At 38.6% G+C, this 24,429-nt stretch overlaps 1 protein-coding gene and 1 long non-coding RNA gene across 3 annotated transcripts; one reads left to right on the top strand and one right to left on the bottom strand.

Moving 5' to 3' along the window:
- Positions 1-208: 208 nt before the first annotated feature.
- Positions 209-9,526, bottom strand: LOC131982952 (scavenger receptor cysteine-rich type 1 protein M130-like). Its single transcript, XM_059347548.1, has 5 exons — positions 9,466-9,526; positions 3,390-3,650; positions 2,191-2,505; positions 1,837-2,118; positions 209-567 (listed from the first exon to the last, which is right to left on the bottom strand). Exons 1-5 carry the CDS (start codon positions 9,500-9,502, stop codon positions 209-211), a joined length of 1,254 nt encoding a protein of 417 aa, XP_059203531.1. The 5' UTR covers positions 9,503-9,526.
- Positions 9,527-17,887: 8,361 nt separating this feature from the next.
- LOC131982654 (uncharacterized) lies at positions 17,888-21,913 on the top strand. 2 transcript variants are annotated; one of them, XR_009395411.1, is made up of 4 exons: positions 17,888-18,246; positions 20,198-20,261; positions 20,404-20,492; positions 20,608-21,913. It is a non-coding gene; the product is annotated as an uncharacterized LOC131982654 (long non-coding RNA). The 2 variants fall into 2 exon arrangements; XR_009395410.1 differs by lacking the exon at positions 17,888-18,246 and having other exon boundaries at positions 20,139-20,261.
- Positions 21,914-24,429: the final 2,516 nt, after the last annotated feature.

Here is a 24,429-nt window from a genome sequence, read left to right as displayed (position 1 = left end):
CCGAAATAGACGAAAAAACTCCTTAAGCGAGCATAAAAACTTTTATGTGCACTTTTGAATTTTTTTGGGGGGGGGGGGATTTTGGTGTTTCCATCAAGCTTTTTTCATGCAAATCATCGAAATTCGTTGATGGAAACACAGCTAGTGTCGTTTTAGAAATAACTACATGCATGAACTCAGCTGGTTATTTTCAGTCTGTTTGGATGAATCATCCTTGCATGTAAACAGTCAGCTTACCTAAAACAGTGAGAGAGAGCTGACGGCTCTCAGAGGAGAAGTTATGAGAAAAAACATCAAGGTTATAAACACAGCTGTAGCTCCCTTGGTGGGTGGGCTCTGCAGCAGGAAACCGGAAGCGGGCAGAGTGATTGACAGCTGGCTGGGTGTAGTTGTGTGCTGAGTTGTAGGAGGTGAAGGAGAGCTGGAAGGAGCCTCCTGGGTACTGTGGCTTGATGGAGCAGCTGATGGTGAAGTCAGAGCCCATGGTCACCCTAAGCCCCTGCTGCCTGGCCTCAGAGACCCTGTCCGTGGAGGAGGAAATGAAGATTTTGGGCTGAAGCAGCAGCTCTGTAAACACAGAGAGAAAGTAGAAACGAGCGCAGATCTGAGCATATATTTCTTCTTATGACAGGGTTCATGTGTGATTCTTCAAACGTTCATATCTCTTGAATCACAACCTAAGAATGATCGGCTGTTGATAAATGTGGCGGCTGGAAACAAGCGTAATTTAAGTACCACTCCCTAATATATACCTGATTCAGATGGCTCGACTCGAGAGTTTACCACACCAAAGGGCGCAATACGGTCAAAAAGATTGTTTTCCTTTCCTTTTTTACAAGTCACCTTCACTAGCAAAGTGCACCGTTACAAATAACAACAGAAGCAAATAGACATTTTATAGAAATACGCAGAGACGGAGGTTTATGAAATAAAAGTACTTACAGTTATATACTTAAACAAGTTTGGTGAATATTTTACATTTGGAGCACAGACTTTTCAAAAAATTCCAAACGAAGAGGAATTTCTCAGAGGCAGAAAGTGAAACGCTGACGTCCAGCAGGTGCAACAGAACAAACTGGGTTTGTTTGGCAGCATAAAAAGTAAGAAAGAAGGAAATCAGTGCTGCTGTCAGCAGAATAGCAGTGGACCATCCAACTCCCGGTGAGGTTGGAATATTTCATTTATACATTGTGATATATAAAGCCTAATAGCCTATATGATAAGCAAATATTATTATTATGATGATGGAGAGATATTATTAATTTCTATACATTTAGTAAGAATTATGTCCCAGACAGAGGAGTGTGTGGCAGCGCTGATTGGGAATGTTTCTACCAGATAACGGTAAACATTTAATAGCCTCAGCTAGTAGCCTGTTTAAAGAATTTCACGGTTGCAGGGTGTATTTATATTTAATGATAAATGATATAGCCTAAACATATTTTGGTTTGTCACCATTAAAAAACAAAACACAGCAGAGTTTTATCAGCTCCAGGTAACGATACAATAGTCTAAGATCAATTCTCAGACAAATACGTGTGGACTTCACGCTGACTCAAACCTGCGTACACAAGCTGAGAGCAGACGTGAGATCTGATCATACCCTCCGCTCACGTGCAAACTGATAAATGGGGAGGCTTGCGTAGAAATGATCGTACGCCCACTTTACGCTCACTTTCTGTTGTTCACTCGTTTATGGAAATAAATCCACTTTCTTCATTTTAGGATGTCATTCAAGATAACTAACCACTGACTGTTACTGTGACAGAGAAAGGAACATACTGGAACCATAACTGTCAAAGATTATGTCAGATATGATGATGCTGATGGGCTTACTTGAGCAGGTGAGATTCACTGAGGAGGAAGATAAATCTGATGTTGCACACTCCCTCAGAGATCCAGACTGAACACATTCAGAGTTGATCAACCAGGTATCGAATTGTGACAACTCTGCTCTCTCTCCTACAGAAACTGCAGAACCACAGTCAAGCTCTCTGCAGGCAGCCGCCGCTTCCTTCATGGTCCAGTTAGAAAAGTGCACTGGTCTCCAGTCTCCATTATGTTTCACCTCCAGTATTCCTGCACAGGGACTATCTTCTCCCACCATCCTGACAGGCTCTAAACAGAAACAAGAGAGTCATCAGTAAAATAATAAAGTGAGTTTCATCAGAACAGAAATTAACGAAATACCTAAGCAGGTGAGTCCAACAGCTCTGCCAGGTGAGAATTTGTTTCTATCCAAGTCTGAGCTTCTACAGTCCAGGAGAGAGGTCTCATTTCCTCCACACTGGAATTCTTTGGTCCACTTTGGAGCCTCCACTTCTCCATAGAGCGCCCCCTGGAGGACTGAAGGAGCCCCACACCCAAGCTCCCTACAGACCACCTCCGCATCCTGCTGGTCAAAGTCAGCTTCACACACTGAGGACCACCGGTGATTAGACTGGTTAGACTTCACCTCCAGTCTGCCTGAGCACAGACTGGTCCCATTCACCAGCCTGACAGAGTCTGGAGAGATGAGAGAAGAGAAAACAGAGAGAGACAAGAGACACCAGTCACATAAAAAAAGTCATGAAACAACAATTGATGAATACTCAGGCTTGCACAGCTTATGATGTGGTCATCAACCTGGGGTTCTTCCAGAATTGCCAGGTGAGTGTATGTGCCAGGCCTTGTTTTGTCATCCATACAACTCAATGTTTTGCCTGAACTGTTTTAGGAACCCTGAATTGTATTTAAACTGGCTATGTAGTCTACACTCACCTGCCATTTTTTGATGTACACCTGTTCAACTGCTTGCAAATCAAATACCTAATCAGCCATCAATCATATGACAGCAACTCAATGCATTTAGGCATGTAGACATGATGAAGACGATCAGCTGAAGTTCAAAGCGAGCATCAGAATGGGGAAGAAAGGTGATGAAGGGACTTTGAACGTGGCATGGTTGTTGGTCTGAGTATTTCACAAACTGCTGATCTACTGGGATTTTCACACACAGCCGGGTTTACAGAGAATGGTCCGAAGAAGAGAAAATATCCAGTGAGCCTTGATGCCTTGTTGATGCCAGAGGTCAGAGGAGGATGATCAGACTGGTTCCAGATGACAGAAAGATAATAGTAACTCAAATCACCACTTGTTATAACCAGAAGAGTATCAGAAGAACGCACAGCACGTCCAACCTTGAAGCAGATGTACTACAACAGCAGGAGACCACACCACCACTTTATTAGGTACACTTGACATCTTGATAGCTAATAAAGTGGGTGTTTTATATCTTTGTGCATGCCGCTGCTCATCAGACGGTCTGCTACCATTCATGCTAATGAATGCATGTGTTGACCTGGGTACATAACTGATGATGGTATAGATGATGTCACTAATGGGCTTACTTAAGCAGGTGAGATCAAGGATGAAGCGAGAGGAATCTGGTGTTATGTCCGATGAGCTGATGATCCACACGGATCTGTCTGGGAACTCCGTTCTCCGCCCTACAGAGACAGCAGAGCCACAGTCTAGCTGTCTACAGTTAACAGCAGCTTTCTTCAGGGTCTGTGTGGAGGTGGCGTCACACATTGAGGACCACCACTGGTTAGACTTCACCTCCAGTCCTCCTGAGCAGGGACTGGTCCCATCCACCTGCCTGACAGGGTCTGGAGAGGTGATAGAACATAAAATAGAGAGAAATAAAAGACAAAATAAAAATGTCAGGAAACAACATTTCAGTGATTCAAACTGCACTCACTACAACACCAGTGTTTGACAGCTACTTGATAAGTGAAGCTTCGCCTCAGACTCACTAAGAGCTGGTGCTAGACTTATGGGGGCTCTAAGCAGAATTTGATTTGGAGACCCTCCTCGTTGTAATATGTTGACACTTCACATGACACATAACCAACTTGTGTATTAAAAATATTAGTTTAACTTCTTCCTCCTGACATATTTTACATACAAGTACTACTGACTGAGGTCCCTGGGGACTCCAAGAATAAATTACTGTAAGAGACAACCATAGCTCCTCTCAGGCAATAGGCCTGTTTCAATTAGGTCCTTTTCCTCTAGTGAGCCGCTATGGGTGTGGCTTGGGAGAGAGGATCCGCCCAAGAGCCGCCCAACTTCACCGGTTAGCGGCTCAGAAAGTACCTGCATCGGTTAGGTACTTTGCTGAGCTGCTACTGAGCCGCTACTAACTAGTCGACGCTGATTGGATACATGATTGTAATACACATGGTAATTGTATTTATGTTTATAATATTTATATATATATAGTAATTTACAATATACATGTAAAGGTATTTACAATGTCATAAAAATTGTTTATAGTATATATATATGTATAATTGTTTATAATATTTGTATGTGACTATATTGATTATTCATATATATATGTATATAGATATAGAGACCTGTTAAGGGGTAGGACTTGATACGTTTTTTTACTTCTTCCTACTCCCTTTCGAGCTTGCAGAAAGTGTCTGTTTTCTCAATTTTTTTTTGCTTTTTATTTATTCATCTATTAATATTTAAACTTGTTTTTTTTATTTGCTTGCATGTTCGAAATAAAGACAATCAATCAATCAATCAATCAATCAATCAATCAATCAATACAGTTGAGGTGGGATACGAGATGAGTTGAACTCGACACAACCACAACATAACAGCGGCATTTTTTAAAGAAATAAGCAGAGCAGACTGAGACGAGAGAATCAAGAACAAGAAAACAAAGAAGAGAAGATGATGGACAAAGTAAAAAGAAAGATCGCCGACAAGCGTTTGTTGTCAGCGTTCACTGACGTCACAGTTAAAATTGTCTCTGAATAATCATGTAAGTGTCACAGAACTATTTACGTCACATTCGAACTCCGTTGGTTAGCCGCTACAAAAGTACCTGCATGGGAACAGAGGCTGAGGGGAACTAACTAGTGGGCGTAGCCAAAATACTCTTTACAGAAGTACTCACCTATTCCAAAGAAACACAACTAATGATTGGTCAGAACCTCCAGCTGTTCGACTCAACCTCTTACTTGGAGCATGGGATTCACAAAGAGGGATTTGGGATGCAGCTTAGGCTTCAGAACAGTAGTTCACAAGCCAATGAACTATTAAACAATTTATTACATATTGTTCAGGCATACAGCTTGGAACAACCCAACTCATGCCCACTAATTCTTGGACGTAACTTGGGTGCTAGGATTGTTGAGCATCTAACCTTTAAGGTTCATGTGGCCTTGAACGCCTGATCATGCCAATCGACCCAGGACAACATCAAGAAGACTAGACCCACCCTGCATGCACATTCAAGCCTCTGCTGATGATCCAGAATGCAGCGGCACATCTGGTCTTCAACCAACCCAATGCTTATGTCACCCAGCTGCTCACATCCCACCGCTGGCTTCCAGTCGCTGCCACCATCAAATTCAAAACTCTGACACACACTTCCAAAACACCTACGAAAACAGCTCATGCATACCTGAATGCCATGATTCAGATCCACTCACTATGCTCTTCAAAAAAAAGGCACCTGGCTCTTCCGCTACTACTTCGCTCTAATTCACTAGGAAGACTGTTTTCCTCTGTAGTTCCCCTGTGATGGAGTTACCAAACTCAGATATAAGTTGCTTTGGATAAAAGCATACTAAATGGAATTGTAACATTGTAAAATTTTTGAACCAAACCATGATTTGTTTCTCCTAAATATAACCATGTAGTTACAGCACCTAAACCTAACAAAACTTAAAGCAAAACATTGTGAAACTGCGACCACACTAGTAGAAGGAGCTTAAGTACAAACTGACCTACTATCACACTGGAGCACATGAAATAGGACTCAAAGACATACTCAAACTCACAGTTCAAGTAATGCTGGGCTTACACCAAACGATTTTCACAGTCCCAGACTAAAAACTAAAAGTCTTTAGTAAATCTAGGAGTCTTACTGGAGTCACAGCGCGCTCCCGTCATCCCGATCGTTAAGTGTAAGGTAGTAATCGGCGCTGTTTCTTATCAGTCTTTTCCTAGTCTTTGGTTTGCGATCATATCAAACGTGTTTGATATGATCGCAAGTCGCAGTGACGTAACACAATGAACAACCAATGGATGAGCGGTTCCAGACCGGCAGTAAAACCACTTATCATCACAGTATCATCACAATGTTAGTAAGCTCAGTCCTAAATACAAATATAGAGATGTAATATATTTACGGCCACAAGCGGGATTTTGGGAGCGCTGTTTCTTAGTAAAGAGAACAGTAAGCAGACCCAGTTAAAATGTATAAATAAATACATAAATAAGTAATAAATAATTGATGATGAATGTGTGATTAACTAAATGAAAGTTGATAGAGCTGATAAGTATAATTATTCAATTAAACAAATTATAATTAAATAAGACATAAATGTATATCATTAATTCTTTTCTACAGTTTCCTTTCCTTTATTCTTCCTTATATCTATTTTTACTGTAAAATAGTCAACTTTTCAGAAAAACAGAAATCCTTTTTCAGCTTTGTGAGGGCGTCTTCTCTTCTTTTCTTTTTTTTCTTTTTTTCAACACAAACCACTGCGCACGCAAAAATTGCATGGTAGGTAAAAAATGCTAAAGGAAATCTAGTTGTAGTCTTGTAAATAGTGACCCTGCAAGATTCACAGTCTTTGTAGAATCTCAGTCTGAGACTAGGCTGGGACTAAAAACTCTTAACACTTGTCTTTAGATGTGAGCAGGTGTGAGCTGATAGTCTTGCAGGAGTCTTTCCAAAGTCTTCTGGTGTATAGGTAGCATAAAGCAATGTCCTGTAATGATAAGGAGTGTTCGGTACACATGCATTGCAGGCAACTAATCAGGCAGAATTCCCCCAAAAAACAGGTCAAAATACATACAGGGAAACTCATAAAGAAACACTGGAACAACTGACACAAGAGTACTCAACAAACTGACGCAGAATGAGGGAAAGGACAGGACTTTGATACTGAAAGACAATTAGACACAGGTGTGGCACATTAGGGCAGGTGTGGGTAATCAAGGGAGCGAGAAAATAATGGGGAGCAAGAAGTGAAGAAACCTGAAATGAGACAAGTGAATAAAACAGGAAATGTGAAAAACTAGTAATATAAGGGCAACACAACATAAAAAGCACTTAGACATGACAGGGAACTTTTTGACACTGCTCCTTTTCTCTGTACCTGTTGAGATGTTTTTTTCTTCAGCCTTGAGTCCTGAGGAGAACATTTAGATTCAAAATCAGAATAGAGCATCAAAAGAGCTCAGTTGTGGACAGAACTTACTGCCACTGACTGGCGCTCAGTTCATTGAAGACCTGCTGCTGCACTGCAAAAAGTAGTAGAAACTAGTAGAAACTGAAGTAGTAGGGGTAGTTGGTAGAGTTGGTTTAGGAGGAATTTATATGAATGTCTAAAACGTTTAATAATGCCAATAATGTATGAAAAAAATGAAGATTAATTGAAAAAGTTAATTGAAGAGTAGGATAGTGCTTAACCGCGTTTGAGGAGAACTGTTGTTAAAAAACAATAGTAGTATGTGGAGACAGAGGTCCAAAAACAGCTTAACAGCAATGTACTAATCAGAAACGTATTACTTATAAAAGACCCCAAAAGGATAAAAAATTAATTAAATCTTGGGCTCTAATCTGTGTAATTGGTAAGGAAACTGTGTTTTAGTGTGTATGTTTGTGTGTGTGTGTGTGTGTGTGTGTGTGTGCCTGAGTGTATGTTTCTGATTTGAAGAACTGACTGTGTTACAAGTGCCCCAGGTCTCCCCTATATGTCCTATAGTGATGTCACTGCTCAGAGATATCTGCTGCAGACAGTCACTCTCATTGAAACACATTAGACACATTAGAACGTTTTTACTCAGTCAAATACTATAACTCCTATCCCTATCCCTATTTTTTTTTTTTTTTTTAGCAGTAGGACACCTTGAGGAACACAGAGATGTGGTGGTCTGGTGTGTACAACCATAGTGTTTGTATGAGTCACACTTTCCTTTGTCTTTAATGCAAATATTACACCCTGGTGATATAGAATCAAATAACTTATTCTCCCACAGAAAAAACAAACAAACATTAGCGTGATAAGGAGTACCTCAGGTGACCATCTTTGGAAAAATGTGTTTGACCTCTACTTAATTTTTTTAATTTGACTCATATCCCATCCACTAACATGCAGAGGTGTGATTTATAACCTTTACTGCAGACCACCACCAGGGGGCAATGTAGATGTTTTGGCCTAGAGTAGGAAGCTGACATGTCATTCCAGTTTATCTACAGTCTTATGTTTCTGACCTGACAGTCTCACATAAGGAGCGGAAGCCAATTCGCTCTCATTTGTGATATTACATACTGCTTTTAGAGGAATAAAAATATCAATAATGGACATTTACATGAACTGTATATTAATAGATGAGAGTATGTATTCTAATGTTTCTAATCATTGACATAACTCAGACTATGATAATCCAAAAAATGAACCGGAGCATTTTATGTACAGAAATCAATTCTTTTTTGATATACAGTATTACGTCTCATTATGTGAAACAACGGCATCTAAAGAGATACAATTATGAAGATAATTCTGAATTAATATTTGGGAGTTAAGATCAGGACTGAAGTTGGCTGAAAGATTTTAACTCTAACAATAATAATATTAATATATCACATTTTTCTGGTATTTTTTGACTTGGATAACTTTGTCCTATAAAGTAATTAAAGCAGCTTTTTAATGTGCTACCCAAGGGGTTAAGTAAATGTGAAAGAAATCCCCAAATATATGAATTTAAAACTATTCGCGATTTTGATCAGAAACATATTTGGATCTTGTTACATTTATATACAGACTGTTGAACCTACATTTACAAACTTTCCTGTCACGTGTGAGCTGTGTGTGGGGGACTTTTGAGTCTTTGCTTTAAATAAAATTAAAGATAATCAGTTTCACAGAAATGCAGTTCAGAGATTGTAAATATTATCTGATTATCGGAAAATGTAAAAATCGGATTAATTCCAATCAAGCTCCCTCTTTTATTTATTTTTTTTCCCCACCATTTTTAATTCAGTTATCCTTGGCATGAATGTTTCGATGACATTATTGCAAGACCATCAAAATGCAACAGTATCAATCGATAGGAATTAGATTTTTTTTTTAAAAACATGGATTTAAAATCATGTAAGCAAGCAAATAATCACGCAAGAGAATGTGTGTTTGTGTCAGTGTGTGTGCACATGCATACAGAAGCACACTTGTAATTCGGTCAGATATGATTAGTATAATATTTGCATTCTTCCCACTTTGTATTAAAACTGCTGTGGGACAATTTCCCTTGGGGTGAATAAAGTTGATTATTGGATGTTGAATAGATAACATTTTTAATTAATTTATTCAATATAATAATTATATATTTGAAGATTCAATACAAATATTTGAAGGAAAGCACATGATTTTTAAATCCGAGTCCTACCTGAGCTCAACAGCAACAGCACCAACAGGTGATCCATGTCCAACTGGACCGTCTCTCCGCCTGTCTTCCTGTCTTTCTACTGTCTGCTCTGATCATCACATGTGCTGTTCACAGTGTATATCAGCGTACAGGAAGAGGAAGAGTTATACTGGAATTAGATTTTAACATTTCTCGGAAACTGATCTTTAATTTGATAAGAAGCCGCTGCCTAACCAAAGATTGGACGCCTGTGGTCTGTGTTACCATGACAACCAATGTAGGCTGAGATGTCCCTATCAGATAAATGCTATCAGAGTCGTGTTACATCAGCACCTTGCAAAAGTATTTTGCAAGGTAAAATTACAGTTTTTGTCACTGGAGTCTGATAGCTTTCTAAATATACAGTAGTGGCAGTGGTAGAAAAATAATTCAGATCCCTCATTCGTAAAAGTACTAATACTACACTGTGAAGTTACTCCACTACAAGTAAAAGTCCTGCATTCAAAACTTACTTAAGTAAAAGTACAAAAGTATCAGCATCAAAATGAACTTAAAGTATCAAAAGTAAAAGTACTCTTTATGCAGAATGGACCCACTCAGATTGTTTTCTATATTCTAAATATATTATTAGATTATATGTATTGATACATTTATGTAAGCAGTGGTTCATTTATATTACTTAATACACTTTTCTGTGGTTTAATTAAAAAAATTTAAAAAAAGCATATTCATTTTAATGTATCATCTATTCTATGATAAATCTTGATCTGAAAAGTAAAAGTTTTAACATGGAAGTTGCAGAACATTTTACAAGTATTGTCAAAAAGGCATCTCAAACCCTACAGATAAATGTGGATGACCGCCGAGGGCAGCCCTACACACGGGTCTGTATTTGACTGCTGACCGGCTGACTGAGTGGACTATATTTGTTTTTTCAAACACATTGTCATGGAGACGTGAGCATTCCATTGTGCAATCCACACTTTGTTTTCTGTCTGCATAGTCTGCTGTTTAAATCATACAAATATCCCACTATATATGTGTTTTGAACATATCAGTTGCATGTTAATTAATTTATCAACTGCTGTGGCAGCAACCTGGTCTCACAGAAATCCGTGAAATAGCCACGGATTTTCTTAACTCAAAATCCGTGGAATAGCCACGGAATCACTCAAATTTCCGTGAAATTGACACGGATTTCGCTACAATGCAAGTTAATGACAGTCATATCCCAACCTGGTATTTTTTCCTATTGGTTTGTGTCCAAGTCACGTGACTTTCAAGGTTCCGGCGGTCGGAACGAAAAACATGGCGGACAGTTATCTCATTTTTAGTGAAAAAAATCTATATTTTGACTTTGTTTCTGCATAAAAATGGATTTTGATTACATTTCTAGCGTTTACATAATTACATAATCACTTTGTGGCGAAGATCTCGCCAGAAAAAGACGATCCGCTGTGTTTTATTTTGAAATCTGTTTAATTTTGTAATCTACCGCGATCCTACCGGATGTGGTCCGATCCTCCCGGATGTGGTGCGATCTCATTGAATCGCGCTTCACTGTAAATGGTCCGGACTCTGCTCTCCTGTTTTAGTTCTCCTGTTTTAGTTAGTTTGTTTAATATCTTCATTCTTCAAACAAACATTGTTGTCTTTTTTTAGCATAGATAATATACATACAGTATAATTATTTATTAGACAGTGTGTGATATTCGATATATTGGGTAGAAATAGGTTTTCACAACCCTAATACGGAAGAACTACAAAACAAGAGGTCTAGGGAGTTGTAGTTTTTTTAATAAAACAGGGTTTCCCCTAAAATTGGAAGTTGGAAATACTTAATTAGTGGCTTTCCAGGGGTTTGAGGGGATGTCAATCACATTTTTGGCATCAGAATTTAAATATTGTCTTGTTCAATGGGGGATTTTTTATTTTTTCAGCATATCCTAAAGCCCCCCCACTCCCACCCCTTAGTGACTATGCTCACATTATAGTCCATGTCAACACCTTTCTATAACAGTAGGTCTCATGTCTGTAACCCTTTTTGTCTCTTAGTTATAATTATTTAAACATGCCCCAGGGTTAAGGTTCAAAGGTCAATATCTCAAAGCAAGAATATTATAGAACCTTGAAATTGATATATGTTACTCTCCAGGCCAAGACCTTTCCGGTGATGTATTTGGTTTAGCTCGATGACAAAGTTTTATTTTTTTCAAACCTTGGAAATCTGCCCTAACAGACTTAGATTCCCACAGCCCTTTGAGTGCTCTGAGTGCGAGATGTGAAAAAATAAAACTTTGTCATCGAGCTAAACCAAATACATCATAGATAGATAGATAGATAGATAGATAGATAGATAGATAGATAAATAATAATAATGATAAATAGATGAATAAATCTAAGACAATGTAATTTTATTTCTTAGTTTCTTTTGTTCAGACAAGGTAAGTAGGAGATGTTTTTTACCTGACATGTTTCGACTGACAACTTCAGTCTTCTTCAGAGGTGTCAGCTGATCGCTGTGACGTGTCTTTTTGTGGAGTTCCTCATGAGGCGTGGTCAACCTGACAACTGGCAGGTCTGTCAGGTTGACCACGCCCCCCGCCGCCCGCCGGTCCCCGCAGCAGAGCGTCCCAGGTGTGGGAGAGCATGTATGTTCCCTCGTCCCGGTTTATAGTTGTATTCCCCCGTCTTCTGATCTCTATTGCCTCCTTGATGAATCTTTTGTGTTTATTGCTTTCTGATGTGATGATCTTTGTGTTGTCCCAGTCCATGATATGATTCTGTCGCTTGCAGTGGTCCGATATTGCTGATTTGAGGTGTTCCTGTTCTGCTTTTTGTTTTTCTGTTCTTGTGAGTCGTCCTGCTGTTACTTTTTCACACTCTTTCTGGTGTTCATTTTTTCTATTTCATTCATTCATTCATTTTAAAGCTCCTTCCTGTTTCCCCGATGTATGTGTGTTTGCATGATTTGCACGGTATTTCGTATATGACGTTGCATTTATTGTCCTTTTTTATTGCGTCTTTTGGATGAACCAGTAGCTGTCGGAGTTTGATGTGTGGTTTGACCGCTGTGTGTATGTTGTGTTTTCTTATTGCTCTTTGTATGGGTTCTGTTATCCCTCTGATGTATGGAACTGTCACCACGTCTGTGTATTTGCTGTCGGCTTTTTGTGCGTGTTTTGATTTTCTTTCTCTTGGTTTGTTGTCTTTGTTTTTGACCTGTTGTTTTCCTTTATTGATGGCCCAGGTGGGATACTGGCAGTGCTGTAATGCTTTTTGTATATGTTTTTCCTCCTCCTGTCTGTCCTCCTCGTCCGTGATGATGTTGGCCCGTTCGTACAGTGTCCTGACTACTGACAATTTGTGTGTGGTGGGATGTTCCGATGTCCAGAGAAGATATTGGTCTGTGTGTGTGGGTTTTCTGTATACTGTTAGTTTGATGCTGCCGTCGTCTTTGTGATGAATTTTTATGTCCAGAAAAGCTATTGTCTTATTTGATTCCTCTTCGTGAGGGAATTTGATGTTTCCGGTGGTGTCTATTGTATTTAGGTGATCTGTGAGCTCTTGTGTGTGTCCGTGTTTGATCTTTTCCAGAATGTCATCTACATATCTTTTCCATAGTGAAGGTTTGCAGTGTGCGGGTGCTGTGGTGATGGCTTTTGTTTCCAGATCTTCCATGAAAAAACCGCTCATGATGGCTGACAGTGGGTCTCCCATGGCGAATCCTTCCTTCTGTTTGTAAATGATGTTTTTGAATTGAAAGTATGTGGATTTGGCAACGAAATTGAGTAGTGCTGTTATGTCTTCTATGGTGAGGTTTGTACGTTTTTTCAGTGTCCTGTCGTTCCTGAGCCGGTCTTGTACAATATGTAAAGTGACGTCAACGGGGGTTTTTGTGAATAGTGATATGACATCATGTGAAATGAGGATCTCGTCTTTGGCTATTGTTATATTTTTGATTTCTTGTGCCAGTTGCTTGGAGTTCTTGCAGTGGTGGTCTGTTAATCCGAGTAGTGGTTTTATGATTTCAACTAGAGCTTTTGAGAGGTTATATGTGACGGATCCTATGCTGTCGACTATGGGGCGGAGTGGGTGGTCTTTTTTATGTATTTTTGGTGTTCCGTATATCCGGGGGGTTATGTTTGCGGTGGGTACCAGATGGTCATATGCGTCCTGTGTGATTTTTTTGGTTTTCAATAATGGTTTGAGGAGTGATTTGAGGGTTTTCTTCTTGTCTTCTGTCGGGTTTTTCTTTAAAATCGTGTATGTGTTCCTGTCTGCGAGTAAATTTTCCATTTTTGTTTCATATGTTTCTGTGTCCATTATTACTGTGGTTCTGCCTTTATCTGCTGGTAGGATAGTGATGGTTTTGTCCTTTTTAAGTGAGTTTATGGCTTGACGTTCTTCTTTAGTGATGTTGCTCTGTGGTAATTTGGCTGATTTGAGTATACCTGCTACTGTGTTGCGTAGCTCTGCTTTTTTTCCCATGTCCTGTATTTTGTGGCATGCCAGTTCTGTAGAGAGGATGAATTCTTCATGTGGTATTTTGTTTGGTGTAATGGCGAAGTTTAAACCGCGTGTTAGAACTGTTTTTTCTGTTTTTGTGAGTGGACGCCTTGATAAATTGCGCACCCACTTTTCGTTTGCTTCCGGGTATGTTGGTCTGCTGTTATTCTTTTTTTCGATTAGTTTTTTCAATTTATTGATCTGGCGATCTTTTGTTATGGCGAACTCCTGTTCATATGCAGTTTTTAGATGTGTGTCTATTTCTTGTTGGTGTTTTTGTTCTAACGGGAAAAGCGTACTGAAAGAGTGTTTTTCTTCTTGTATTTTGTTGTGTATTTGTTCGATCTTGTTGACTGTCATCCGTATCCGTTCTTTTACTAGGTCCTTGTGTGCTTTATTGATGATGTTTTTTCCGTTTTTTGTTGGGATGGGATTTTTTATTTTGAGGCTTTTCGGGGTGATGTCCTCGTCTCTGCACCGGAGATTAAATCTCAGATGGTTTTTTTGGCGTGCTAGCGTTCTTTGAAGTCTCTCCATACGGCGAAAAGCTTTGATGCATTTTTGTCCATAACTTCCGTATAGTAATTCCAGCAATTTCATTTTGTCTGCTTTTGAATATTATTTCTTAGTTTCTTTTGTTCAGACAAGGTAAGTAGGAGACATTTAAGACAATGTAAGTTAAGTATGTTGTAAAAGAGGACATATATAAACATAAAAAGGAGAGAATTTTACAGAAAACAAAAAAACAAACATTAGAGAAGTACAGTACATACTGAGTAGTATTTAAGCGGGTTGTCATCTAAGCACAATGAAATCTGGGGTTGTCCTAATTAACTTCAGTCATGCAGCTCTGATTTCTCTTCCACATATCTCAGAAAAGGTTGCCCAATCTTATTGAATTTGCCAGCTGAACCTCTAAGTGTGTGTTCTATATTTTCCAATTTATTCAGAGAAAATTGACCGTGACGTCAGTGATGCGACGCTGACAACAGACCGACGCAGCAAGTCCAAACAGTTAAGACATCAACACGGAAGGAGAGGAGTTGGTTTCTGTGTTACTGTTTGTCATGTTTGTACACCTGGTCTTGGAGACCATGCACCAGACAGGACTCAAATAAGACTCTGCTATCTCTTTTAAAAAATGGCGCTGTCATGTGGTGGTTGTGTCGAGTTCTACTCACGTCATATCCCGCCTCAACCATATCCAGTCAGCGTTGACTAGTTAGTAGCAGCTCAGTAATGGCTCAGAAAAGGACCTACCCGAGGCAGGTACTTTCACAGCCACTGAGCCGCTAACTGGTGGAGTTGGGCGGATCCTCTCTCCCAAGCCACACCCATAGCAGCTCACTAGAGGGAAAATTACCTAATGGAAACATGTTTAATGTTACCTACTGAGATCCATGATGCAGAGCCGCACTTCCAATTTACTAACACTAGGACTTCTAGGCTACATGTACCATTATCAGTAAAGGAGGCTAGCTAAACATTTAAGACATTGAGCAGGAGAGGGAGGAGCTATAGCTAGCTGCTAAGCAAAAGAAGCTAGCAGAACTGATTATTGTACAAACAGATGAGATAATCAGGTCAGCGAGATATTTGTTTGATTTATAACACCTGTCTATGCAGATATACTGTCTGCCACTCACAGATTAACATATTAAATTTCACAATAGCCTGTAAAGTCTGGTCACCAAGTAAATTACAGGGAAACAGTAAAATAAATCAGGGTTTTTTAGTTCTTTTTTTTTCTTTTTAGATTTTTTTGGCTGACTTTTTCCTCATGATTATTCGTGATTGCCTTCGCACCTTGTAACCTGAACTGAGCCAGTGTTCAGAGAGAAACTAAAATAATTTTACAGTTGATTTTTCTTCTTCTCATACCCCTCAGCTTTCACTGGTAACTGGTTCATTGACATTAAAACAAATACTGGTTCTAAGAATAGTGTAGAAGTAAATATGTGTTCTAAAAGGAGCTAGATGAAACTCGGAAGGCTAGCCCGGTCCAGACCTTTTGTCCGTTGTTTTTCTTTCTTGTATAAAATACTGTTCGGAAACAGGATACAGTCCTAGTGTTGTGCTGTCTCATCACACCCATACCTCTGAGCTTGACTGACTGGATAGTGGTTAATTGACGTTATGTGTTCTAAAAGGAGCTAGAAGAAGCTCGGAGCAGAAGGCTAAGCCCAGACCTTTTGTCTGTTGTTTTTTTCTTCCTCGTATAAAATATTGTTTGGAAACTCAGTCTGCTCAGAGAGAATTATACAGTCCTGTTGTAATTTCATAAACATTTAATCTTTAACTAGCCTCAGAATTGGACGTAAAATTATGAATATAAATAAAAATATTTTATTTTGCAACAGGAACAGGAGATCAGTAAGCAATTTTACAAGAAAGCGGTTTAAACTGCCATCAGCGGTCTGTTCTTTTGTTGAGCTTGTTTTGTTGAGCAAGTCAATTAATTATTAAACTTTTTTTGAATAACAGCCACCATGTTAGGGTTTGAGGTTAGCTGGACCGGAAAAACAAACGATGGGAATGATAAATCAACCACAGCAGTTTATTGAGAGGGGGGAGAGGTGAGATGGCGTCTCCATAGCCTGGGGGGAAGTCAGTGCAGGGAGTGCTCAGAGGCTGGCAACCCGAGGGGGTTAGAGGCAGGGGAAGAGGGAGGCAGGAAGCCAGGTAGGGTTCGTGGCTCGAGCTGGTGGGTGCTGTGGCTGGGCAGAGTGAGCCCTGGATCCTGGAGGCAGAGCACAGACAACACAGGTTAGTAATTCAGTCAGAAATCTCAAGTAATAAGCTCACGCAGTTCGCACAGGACGATCTACCCTAAAGCAGTGGAACAATGTGGCAGCGAGAGCCCAGGAGGCCTGCTCTAAAATACAGCTCCTGATGATCATGAGCCACAGGTGTGTCCAGTCAGCTCCTCTGACGCCCACCTCTGCCAAGAGAAACACAGAAAACAACCCCCAGCCTCCACACACCACACAACAATTTTGCCGTAGTTCTGGGAAGATTCATTAGACAGTAACTATGTGAAGTTTATTTAGTGTGTTTTACATGCTAGAGTGGAGGTTTGAGAAGAGAAAATGGAAAGAACTAATGTTTTCATAATATTACCATAAACTAGAATGTTAGTCAGTCACCCATAGTAACAATGTCTAAATGTATCTTATACTGGATTCAAGGTAGAAATGAATAGGCAAATTATGTAAAACAAATCAAATACATTAAAACAAAAGTATACATAGTTACATGTTAAGGATTTTTGTTTTGGGGTTGTTGTTTTTTTAGATTTGTTTGGCTGACTTTTTCCTCATGATTATTCTTGATTTCCTTCACACCTTGCAACCTGAACTGCCAATGTTCAGAGAGAAACTAAAGTAATTTTACTGTTGATTTTTTTTTTTTACTAAAGTGTTATGTGTGTTACTTAACCTTCGTCTTCTGTTAGGGTGTTTTTAGGTTTTAAATGCATAAAAGTACCTCATAACGTTTGTTTATTGCATCAAGGCTTTTTGACTTTGTCAGGAACTTCTATTTAAACAAAATAAAACAAAAGAAATCAATTTGACGAAATTATAAATAAACTATAATGTTTTTGGATCTCATGTTAACATTTTCTTGGCATTTTTGTCAGTCACCCATTGTGCCAAAGTCGAATCCCAGTAATGGTCGATTCAGTGCATGATGTGTATGATGTGTGACTCATACCTAGGTGAGGTCCATTCGTGTTGAACAGCTCCGCTTGCTGTTTCATGGAGGGGGGAACTCCCGTTTTTGGTTGCCCATGGTACCAACCAGACTATATAATACGTGTGTTTTGGCGTATTGATGAGCAATTTCCCATAACACCCTCTTTAAGTCCAGACTGCGCGCACGTATGGCCAGCCCCGACAGTCTCTCTTGTGCCATGGTGGAGCTGCGTAAAATACTGACACTTTGAAGTGCTCCTCTGCATTCGATAGCATTTCATCCTCGCATAACTCACCAAGTGTCTTTTGGTGCGCCTTGCGCGTTTTTGTGGAAATGAAGGCGGAATACCCCATGACTGGACAAGATTTTGCGCAGTTTCTTTAAGGCTTTGAAACTCCCCTCTGAGTGATACAAGGGTCTCAGGCGCACTTGCTAGATATTTGCTTGCCTGCAAAATATCAATGTTTTGTTTTTGGAGACTTTGTGAAAGAATAGTTTCCAGAATTTTACCCTGTATCACTGTTTTTATTTTAAATATTCGTTTTATTTAACGCTCAAAATACAGACAATATCATGACCTGAACCCTATATGCTTCGGTAAAAAAAAAAAAAAGATATTTGTTTTACAGGCAGGGGCGGGGCCCTATGGTATGTAGTATACATACAAGTAGTATACATACAAGTATACATACAGTATACCCCCGCAGCCCCCTCGCGGGGGCTGCGGGGGTATACTGTATAAGGTGTTGGTGAATTTGGGTTAGCACATATATGCGCTAGCTGCCTTGTGTCCTGCTAGTGAAAGCTAATGCTAGCTAAGTAGCGCCTATGGTGTTAACTGCGAGCTAGCAGCTACAGTAGTCATGGTTGTTGTGAAATATATCTGAGAAGAGAAAGGAAAGTACATTGGACACTGCTTTAACTTACTGCCGCTCGGGCTGATCTCCACACTATGGCGTCATCGATTAGCATCTGCTACCTGTATGACTATTCATTCACTTGTCAGATGACTGGTTTTATTCTTATTATTTATCATTATAATGACTTTCTTTAATTTGTATTAATAAAACAATAATAACTTATTTTTAAAAATGAATGTTAATTAATGTTTTTATGAATAAAAACAATTATACAAATAATATATTTAATCTTTAATAATGCCTTGTCTATGATTAAAACATTTAGAATTTGGAAGAATATGTATGATTAATTTTAGGTATTTTATTTTAATGCCACAATTATCTATTAAGAAATGAACAATAAAAAAACTCAAATCATGATTGAAATAGCTATATGATGTCATAGAAATGTATGTACTTTTGCCATAAAGCTAAAGCCTGATTTCCACCGGGCGCGTTACTGCAGCGTCACGTCAGCGTCGCGTATGCCGTTGCAAATAGGTAACACTCTTATCAATGAGAGCATTTCCACCGGGCGAGTAGCGTAACGTTACAGCAGCGTCACGTCAGCGTCTCTACGCGAGCATTAGGTAGGACTTCTATTTCTCCGCGAGACGCTGCCAAATCGCGTGAATCTCAACAGAGCAGATCGCACCAGACAGGAAGTCCGACACAGAATCAGCGTAAAATACTTCAGCCCCATTCAAAATAAAACACAATACGCAGTTCATGCAGCCTAAAACTACTTCACATCAACTTTATGTTATGACCGGGGCACCAGATCAGCAATCAATCAATCAAAGGGTCTCAGAGGATCGGCGACACGGACGACAAGAGACTGATTGTTGAAGTGGAACATCATACAATCATTTATGACATAACATATTGTTTTTATAAGGATAGATGGTCAGATCAACATATCTTTCACCTCAGAGAAGCAAAGTAAGTTGGTTTTTGTTGTTGTTTACTTTATACACACAGTTTATCCATAGACTGTATAAATAGAGTTTAAAGTTTATCACGGGATCTTGCGGTCTCCCGTATGGTCAGGATTATCGCGTGATCTCGTTATCTCGCGTGTATACGGCCAGCTCGCTAAGCTGACGTGCTGCTGCTGTAACGCGCCCGGTGTGAATTGACAGACGCAGCAAAAACGCTGTTGAGACGTGCTGCTGCTGTAACGCGTTCGGTGGAAATCCCCAGTAACGCTTTATACACCCACCCACACTCAATAAAAATCTTTGGCCACAAAATTTCCATCGATTTTAATTATAGTTTTAATATAAATAAACTAACAAACTTGATGTGAAGCAAGTTATAAGATTCATGAAATGGTACGAATAAACTCAGAATGACTGCATTCATTTTCACTGTTCAAAAAATTGACTTTAAATTGAATGCATAAACTATACACTACTGTATTGGAAGCACATTGAGTTTATTAGTATTATTACATAAGTCTTATTACCTGCTTCACATTAATTGTATTAGTTTATTTACATTAAACATATGTAACTGAAAGGGATGGAAATTTCCTTAATTCTGGCCCAAAATTTTTTTGGAATGCGCGCGCACACACACACACACACACACACACACACCTCTGCAGCTGGGTTGAAACTAACATTGTTGTTTTCCCTTACTTTCAGATACAACATTACAGGGCTGTATCAACAGAAGCTAACATTTTGAAAGGGCAACCTCTCAGTTTGGGTGAGTATATGTAGTCACCTTAACCACTCTTAACATAGCAGCGCTGCCCCGCTGCTGAATGAATACAAGGAAATACTGAGATAGTTATAAACAGTGCGGAAATTTCTTAGATTGGAGATATTTAATATTCCATCTTTTGCAGAGGGACAACATTGAGCTGAAGAGAGACTGTCATTAAAGCTCTGTGTCTACTTCAATGAGGACAGCAACATAATGGTCAAGGAATACTTGGTAAGTGATAACATTTTACTGTAACATTGTACTATTAACTTTCAGTATTTATCTTGAAATGTGTTCTTTATTGTATTTTTCATTCCATATTTTTTCACAAATAGAACATCAACAGTGAAGAAGCCAAGAGGGTGATTGCACAGACCACCATGGGGATTCCTGTAATTCGCCCAGAAGGTGCTGAAGAAGAGGACGAGTCAGAGGATGTTGGAGTGTTCATTGAGGAAGTGGAACTGCTTAGCAACCTGAAGAGCATCTCCCTTGGGTAATCCATACTTTTTGGCCTGACTTACACACTCAACCTGAGTTATCCCCAAGAACTCAAATATCCCCAAGAACTCAAATATACATTTGAGTTCTTCCAAAAAAGTCCTGATGTCCCTGGATGGCAACAAACTCTCTCCAAAGGTCCGAACACTCAAGATTAAGATGCTCCAGTAAGGACTCACAAGGACAAGGAAGTGGAACTGCTTAGCAACCTGAAGAGCATCTCCCTTGGGTATGCCATACTTTTTGGCCTGATTTACACACTCAAAGTCAAAAGTTAGGTTTCTTATTGTTGCTTTTCCCTATTACTACATTACTGTCAGTTTGGAAATGTTTTTATTATAAAATAGCTGAATGATTTTGTTACATTTAGGTGTAATCAGGTGAATGGTGTATGTCATTCTGTCATCTTTAAATGCTACCAAGTGCTGGCTCAAGTTTCTTAACTACGGTCATTTTGGAAACTGAAGGATGTTTACAAATGTAATGTTCTTAAAAGTTTTAAGGTGTTTAATTTTATTATTTTTTTCTACATTTGACTTTTTGAATTGTTTTGTTTGGGCAGAGTTGAAAAATCTCCCAGTCAAACAAAAAATTATAAATACTTCTCTGCAGATGGGATATAGGCTTCAACACATTATCTCAGGACAGCAAGTTATTCAGAAATTATAGCCTAAATTCTTCATCTTATTTACACATGTGACTAGGCCTAATTTATGGTTATTGGTACTTGATTACATTTCATTGCATTCATTCAGTACTACAGCACAGATTTTTTTTGTACCTCTGGCTGAAGTTGCTGTTACACTGAATGGTTGTTCAGTCTTGCTGAGAGCTATAATATTTTTGGCATGAGTCTTTTAGCATCATTGTCTTCAGAAATGTCAGTGTGCATGCATAGTTGTTCCCATTCCCTATCAGTTTGACAATTGGTGTCTGAATTGTTAATATAATATCAAACAGGTGGCAGTTTTAGGATGAACTCCTCTGTCATGTCCTATGTGCAGACACGTGAGAGGTACAGATGCACACCAGTAGCCTCTTGCTTAATTGTACTATTTTGTTTTTACATATTTACACATATTGCCCATCAATGTTACAAATAAATGAATGCCAGTCATATTCAAGCCATTGACAAATGAGGTGACTCAATCCTGATTAAGCCCATCAGCTCCACATAACTACCGGTATGTCCCAGCATAGAAGTGTTATGAATCTCATGTCGTCCGTTGACATTGGTGCACAGGAAGCGATTTGTTTGTCTCGTTTTCTGTTTGTCTTTTTATTTCAGTCTTGAGGTAAAACAAATCACTCCCTGATGTGTGCCAATGCGCCGATGTCAACAGACAACACAAGATTCAAAACACTGCTATACTGGGACATGCAGTTATGTGGAGCTGACGGGCTTAATCAGGATTGTGTCAACTAATTTGTCAAGTTTGGGAACTGTAGACTTCAATGTAACAGACATTCTTTTAAGTGACATTCATGTATGTTATCTATCTTCTGTAGTGTGAATGTCTAAAGATGTTTTAATATCTAATTTTAAACTGTATTCTGTGGCCCCAATTTGGTACTTAATTTCAATAAAGAAACTTTTGCTTACAGTTTTTCACAACCGCTATGACCCGTTTGTCAGAACCTTAAAAACTTTTTCAAAACTGTTAACGCACATCACACCTGATACACTCAATCCCCCAAACAGTTAATTTCATGGTCAAAATCACCCAGTGTAACTAAACACAGACACACACTTCCAAAATACAATAATACACTAACACAATTCACCAAATCTACCAAAACACTGACACACGTTGTCTTCCAACAGAAACATTTAGTCAGTCACAGCACCGTGTCATAAAAAACACTGACAACTGATGGAAGAACACAAACCGAATCACTTTGCATGTTTCTTATCTACTTTTTTTCCTTTTTCTTTTACAATCAACAGATTATTGTATTGATCATACATGTAAATTAACCCTCTGGAGTCTCCAAAAGCTCCAAAGCATGACTTCTTCATCATCCAGACTAGAAAAAAAAGCAGCGTGGAGCCCTACTGTAAATTTACCTCTAAAGTTCTGGCTGTAAACTCCATGAGGCCAGTTTCAGTTTGATGATGATATACCAAGTAAAACTGGAGACAAGCTCAAATATATTTAGTATAAAATGATAGAACTGGATGGAACCCTCTTACGTATATGTTGTATTTGCGACCTTTGTTCACATTTGCAACATTTACTGTAAAATTCTTTATTGAGCATGATAGTGTTTTGAAAGTAAAAAAAGATTCAAAATCACATTTTATGTTGGACTGAATGACTAAAAAAGACACAAAATGACTTACAAAGACATGAAAAGACATGAAAATGATTCAAAAATGGACAAAATAGCCTCCATAGAGACAATGTTTGTGATGATGTTCTTCATTTTTCATTTGTTGGCCATGAATTTTGGTCCTTTTTTGTACAACACTCAGTACAGAAAGTGAACGAACCGTGTCAGAGCAGCTTTGCAGAATGTTTACGTATGAAAGAAGAAGATAGTGAATGACAGGATTTGCAGTAAACACTTTACTGTATTGCAAATTAAAATGACTTACAGTAGAGTAAAGAGGTAAAAAAAAATCAGCTGTCATTCATTACTGTATTGCCAAATAGACAAAAAGAAAAAGGAGCAGAAGCTGATCAATGTAATCTTCAATTCATTAGTTTTGAACATGAGGTTTTCTGTTTTGACAAACCGTGTGAAAACAATTGAAAATTCACCAGTTAACATGTACTGTTTTGGTCTTGATTGAGCTTGTGTGTAAAAGGAGTTAAAACTAATTTTAAATGTGTAAAATGTGTGTATTTTGTGTCAAAAGAAGAAGAATTGTGTTAATTGTATCGCCCACACAGGCTGATGTTGTGGTAACTGTGTGAAGAGTTTTGAAAAAGCGGTAAAAGTAATGAACAACGGGTCATAGCGGTTGTGAAAAACTGTAACTGCTTGCGTATGAGATGCTTGAATAAACACATAAGGTTTATGTAAAATTTACCTTTATATGTAATGCTAAATAATCTCATAAGGTTTATGTAAAAATATACATAAACTTTAAGTAAATTTACACATTAAGTTTTTGTAGAAATTTGCTTGAACGTTATTTAATTTATTCATATTACTTTTAAATGAAAGAATAACATTGCATTTAACTTGACCTTTTACATTCAACTTATGTAACACAATTACATGGAAAATTTACATGTAATTAAATTAAGTAAAGTCCACGTTTTTGGCTTAATTATTTTTTTGAGTGTATGATGTATGATGAAATATTAGCATTGAGTTAAAAGGAGATCCTGATCAAAGTAATTAATGATATGGTACTGACAATTAAAAGTATCGAACCAAACCATCTAAGGGGGTCTGGGGGCATGCCCCCCCCCCATTTTTTTTGTGCACTTTGAGAGCTAAATGAGAGCAAACATCTCACATAACATTATTCACAGTTGGTTGATACGGTATTATAGAATCTCTAGAGGGCACATCATCATAATTTATTGTATAAAGGGGCTCCCTAGTCATTGTTTATCTGTTTCTTTATTTTGTTAATATTTATTATTTTCAAGACAGAACACGAAGCGAGGGCGACAATGGGCATCGAAAATTAGTATTTTTTGTTTTTTTC

Source organism: Centropristis striata, chromosome 13 (assembly GCF_030273125.1).
Source record: "Centropristis striata isolate RG_2023a ecotype Rhode Island chromosome 13, C.striata_1.0, whole genome shotgun sequence".
Lineage (NCBI taxonomy): Eukaryota > Metazoa > Chordata > Actinopteri > Perciformes > Serranidae > Centropristis > Centropristis striata.
This window is presented reverse-complemented; position numbering and strand designations above follow the sequence as displayed.

Bases quoted from the DNA above. Each gene is read 5' to 3' on its own strand.
- LOC131982952 (XM_059347548.1), bottom strand. From the start codon at position 9,502: ATGGATCACCTGTTGGTGCTGTTGCTGTTGAGCTCAG. The intron at 2,119-2,190 runs GTATTTCGTTAA...GTTTCTGTTTAG, and splicing joins TGTTGGACTCACCTGCTTAG to AGCCTGTCAGGATGGTGGGA. The intron at 568-1,836 runs GTAAGCCCATCA...CTGTGTTTACAG, and splicing joins AGTGAATCTCACCTGCTCAA to AGCTGCTGCTTCAGCCCAAA.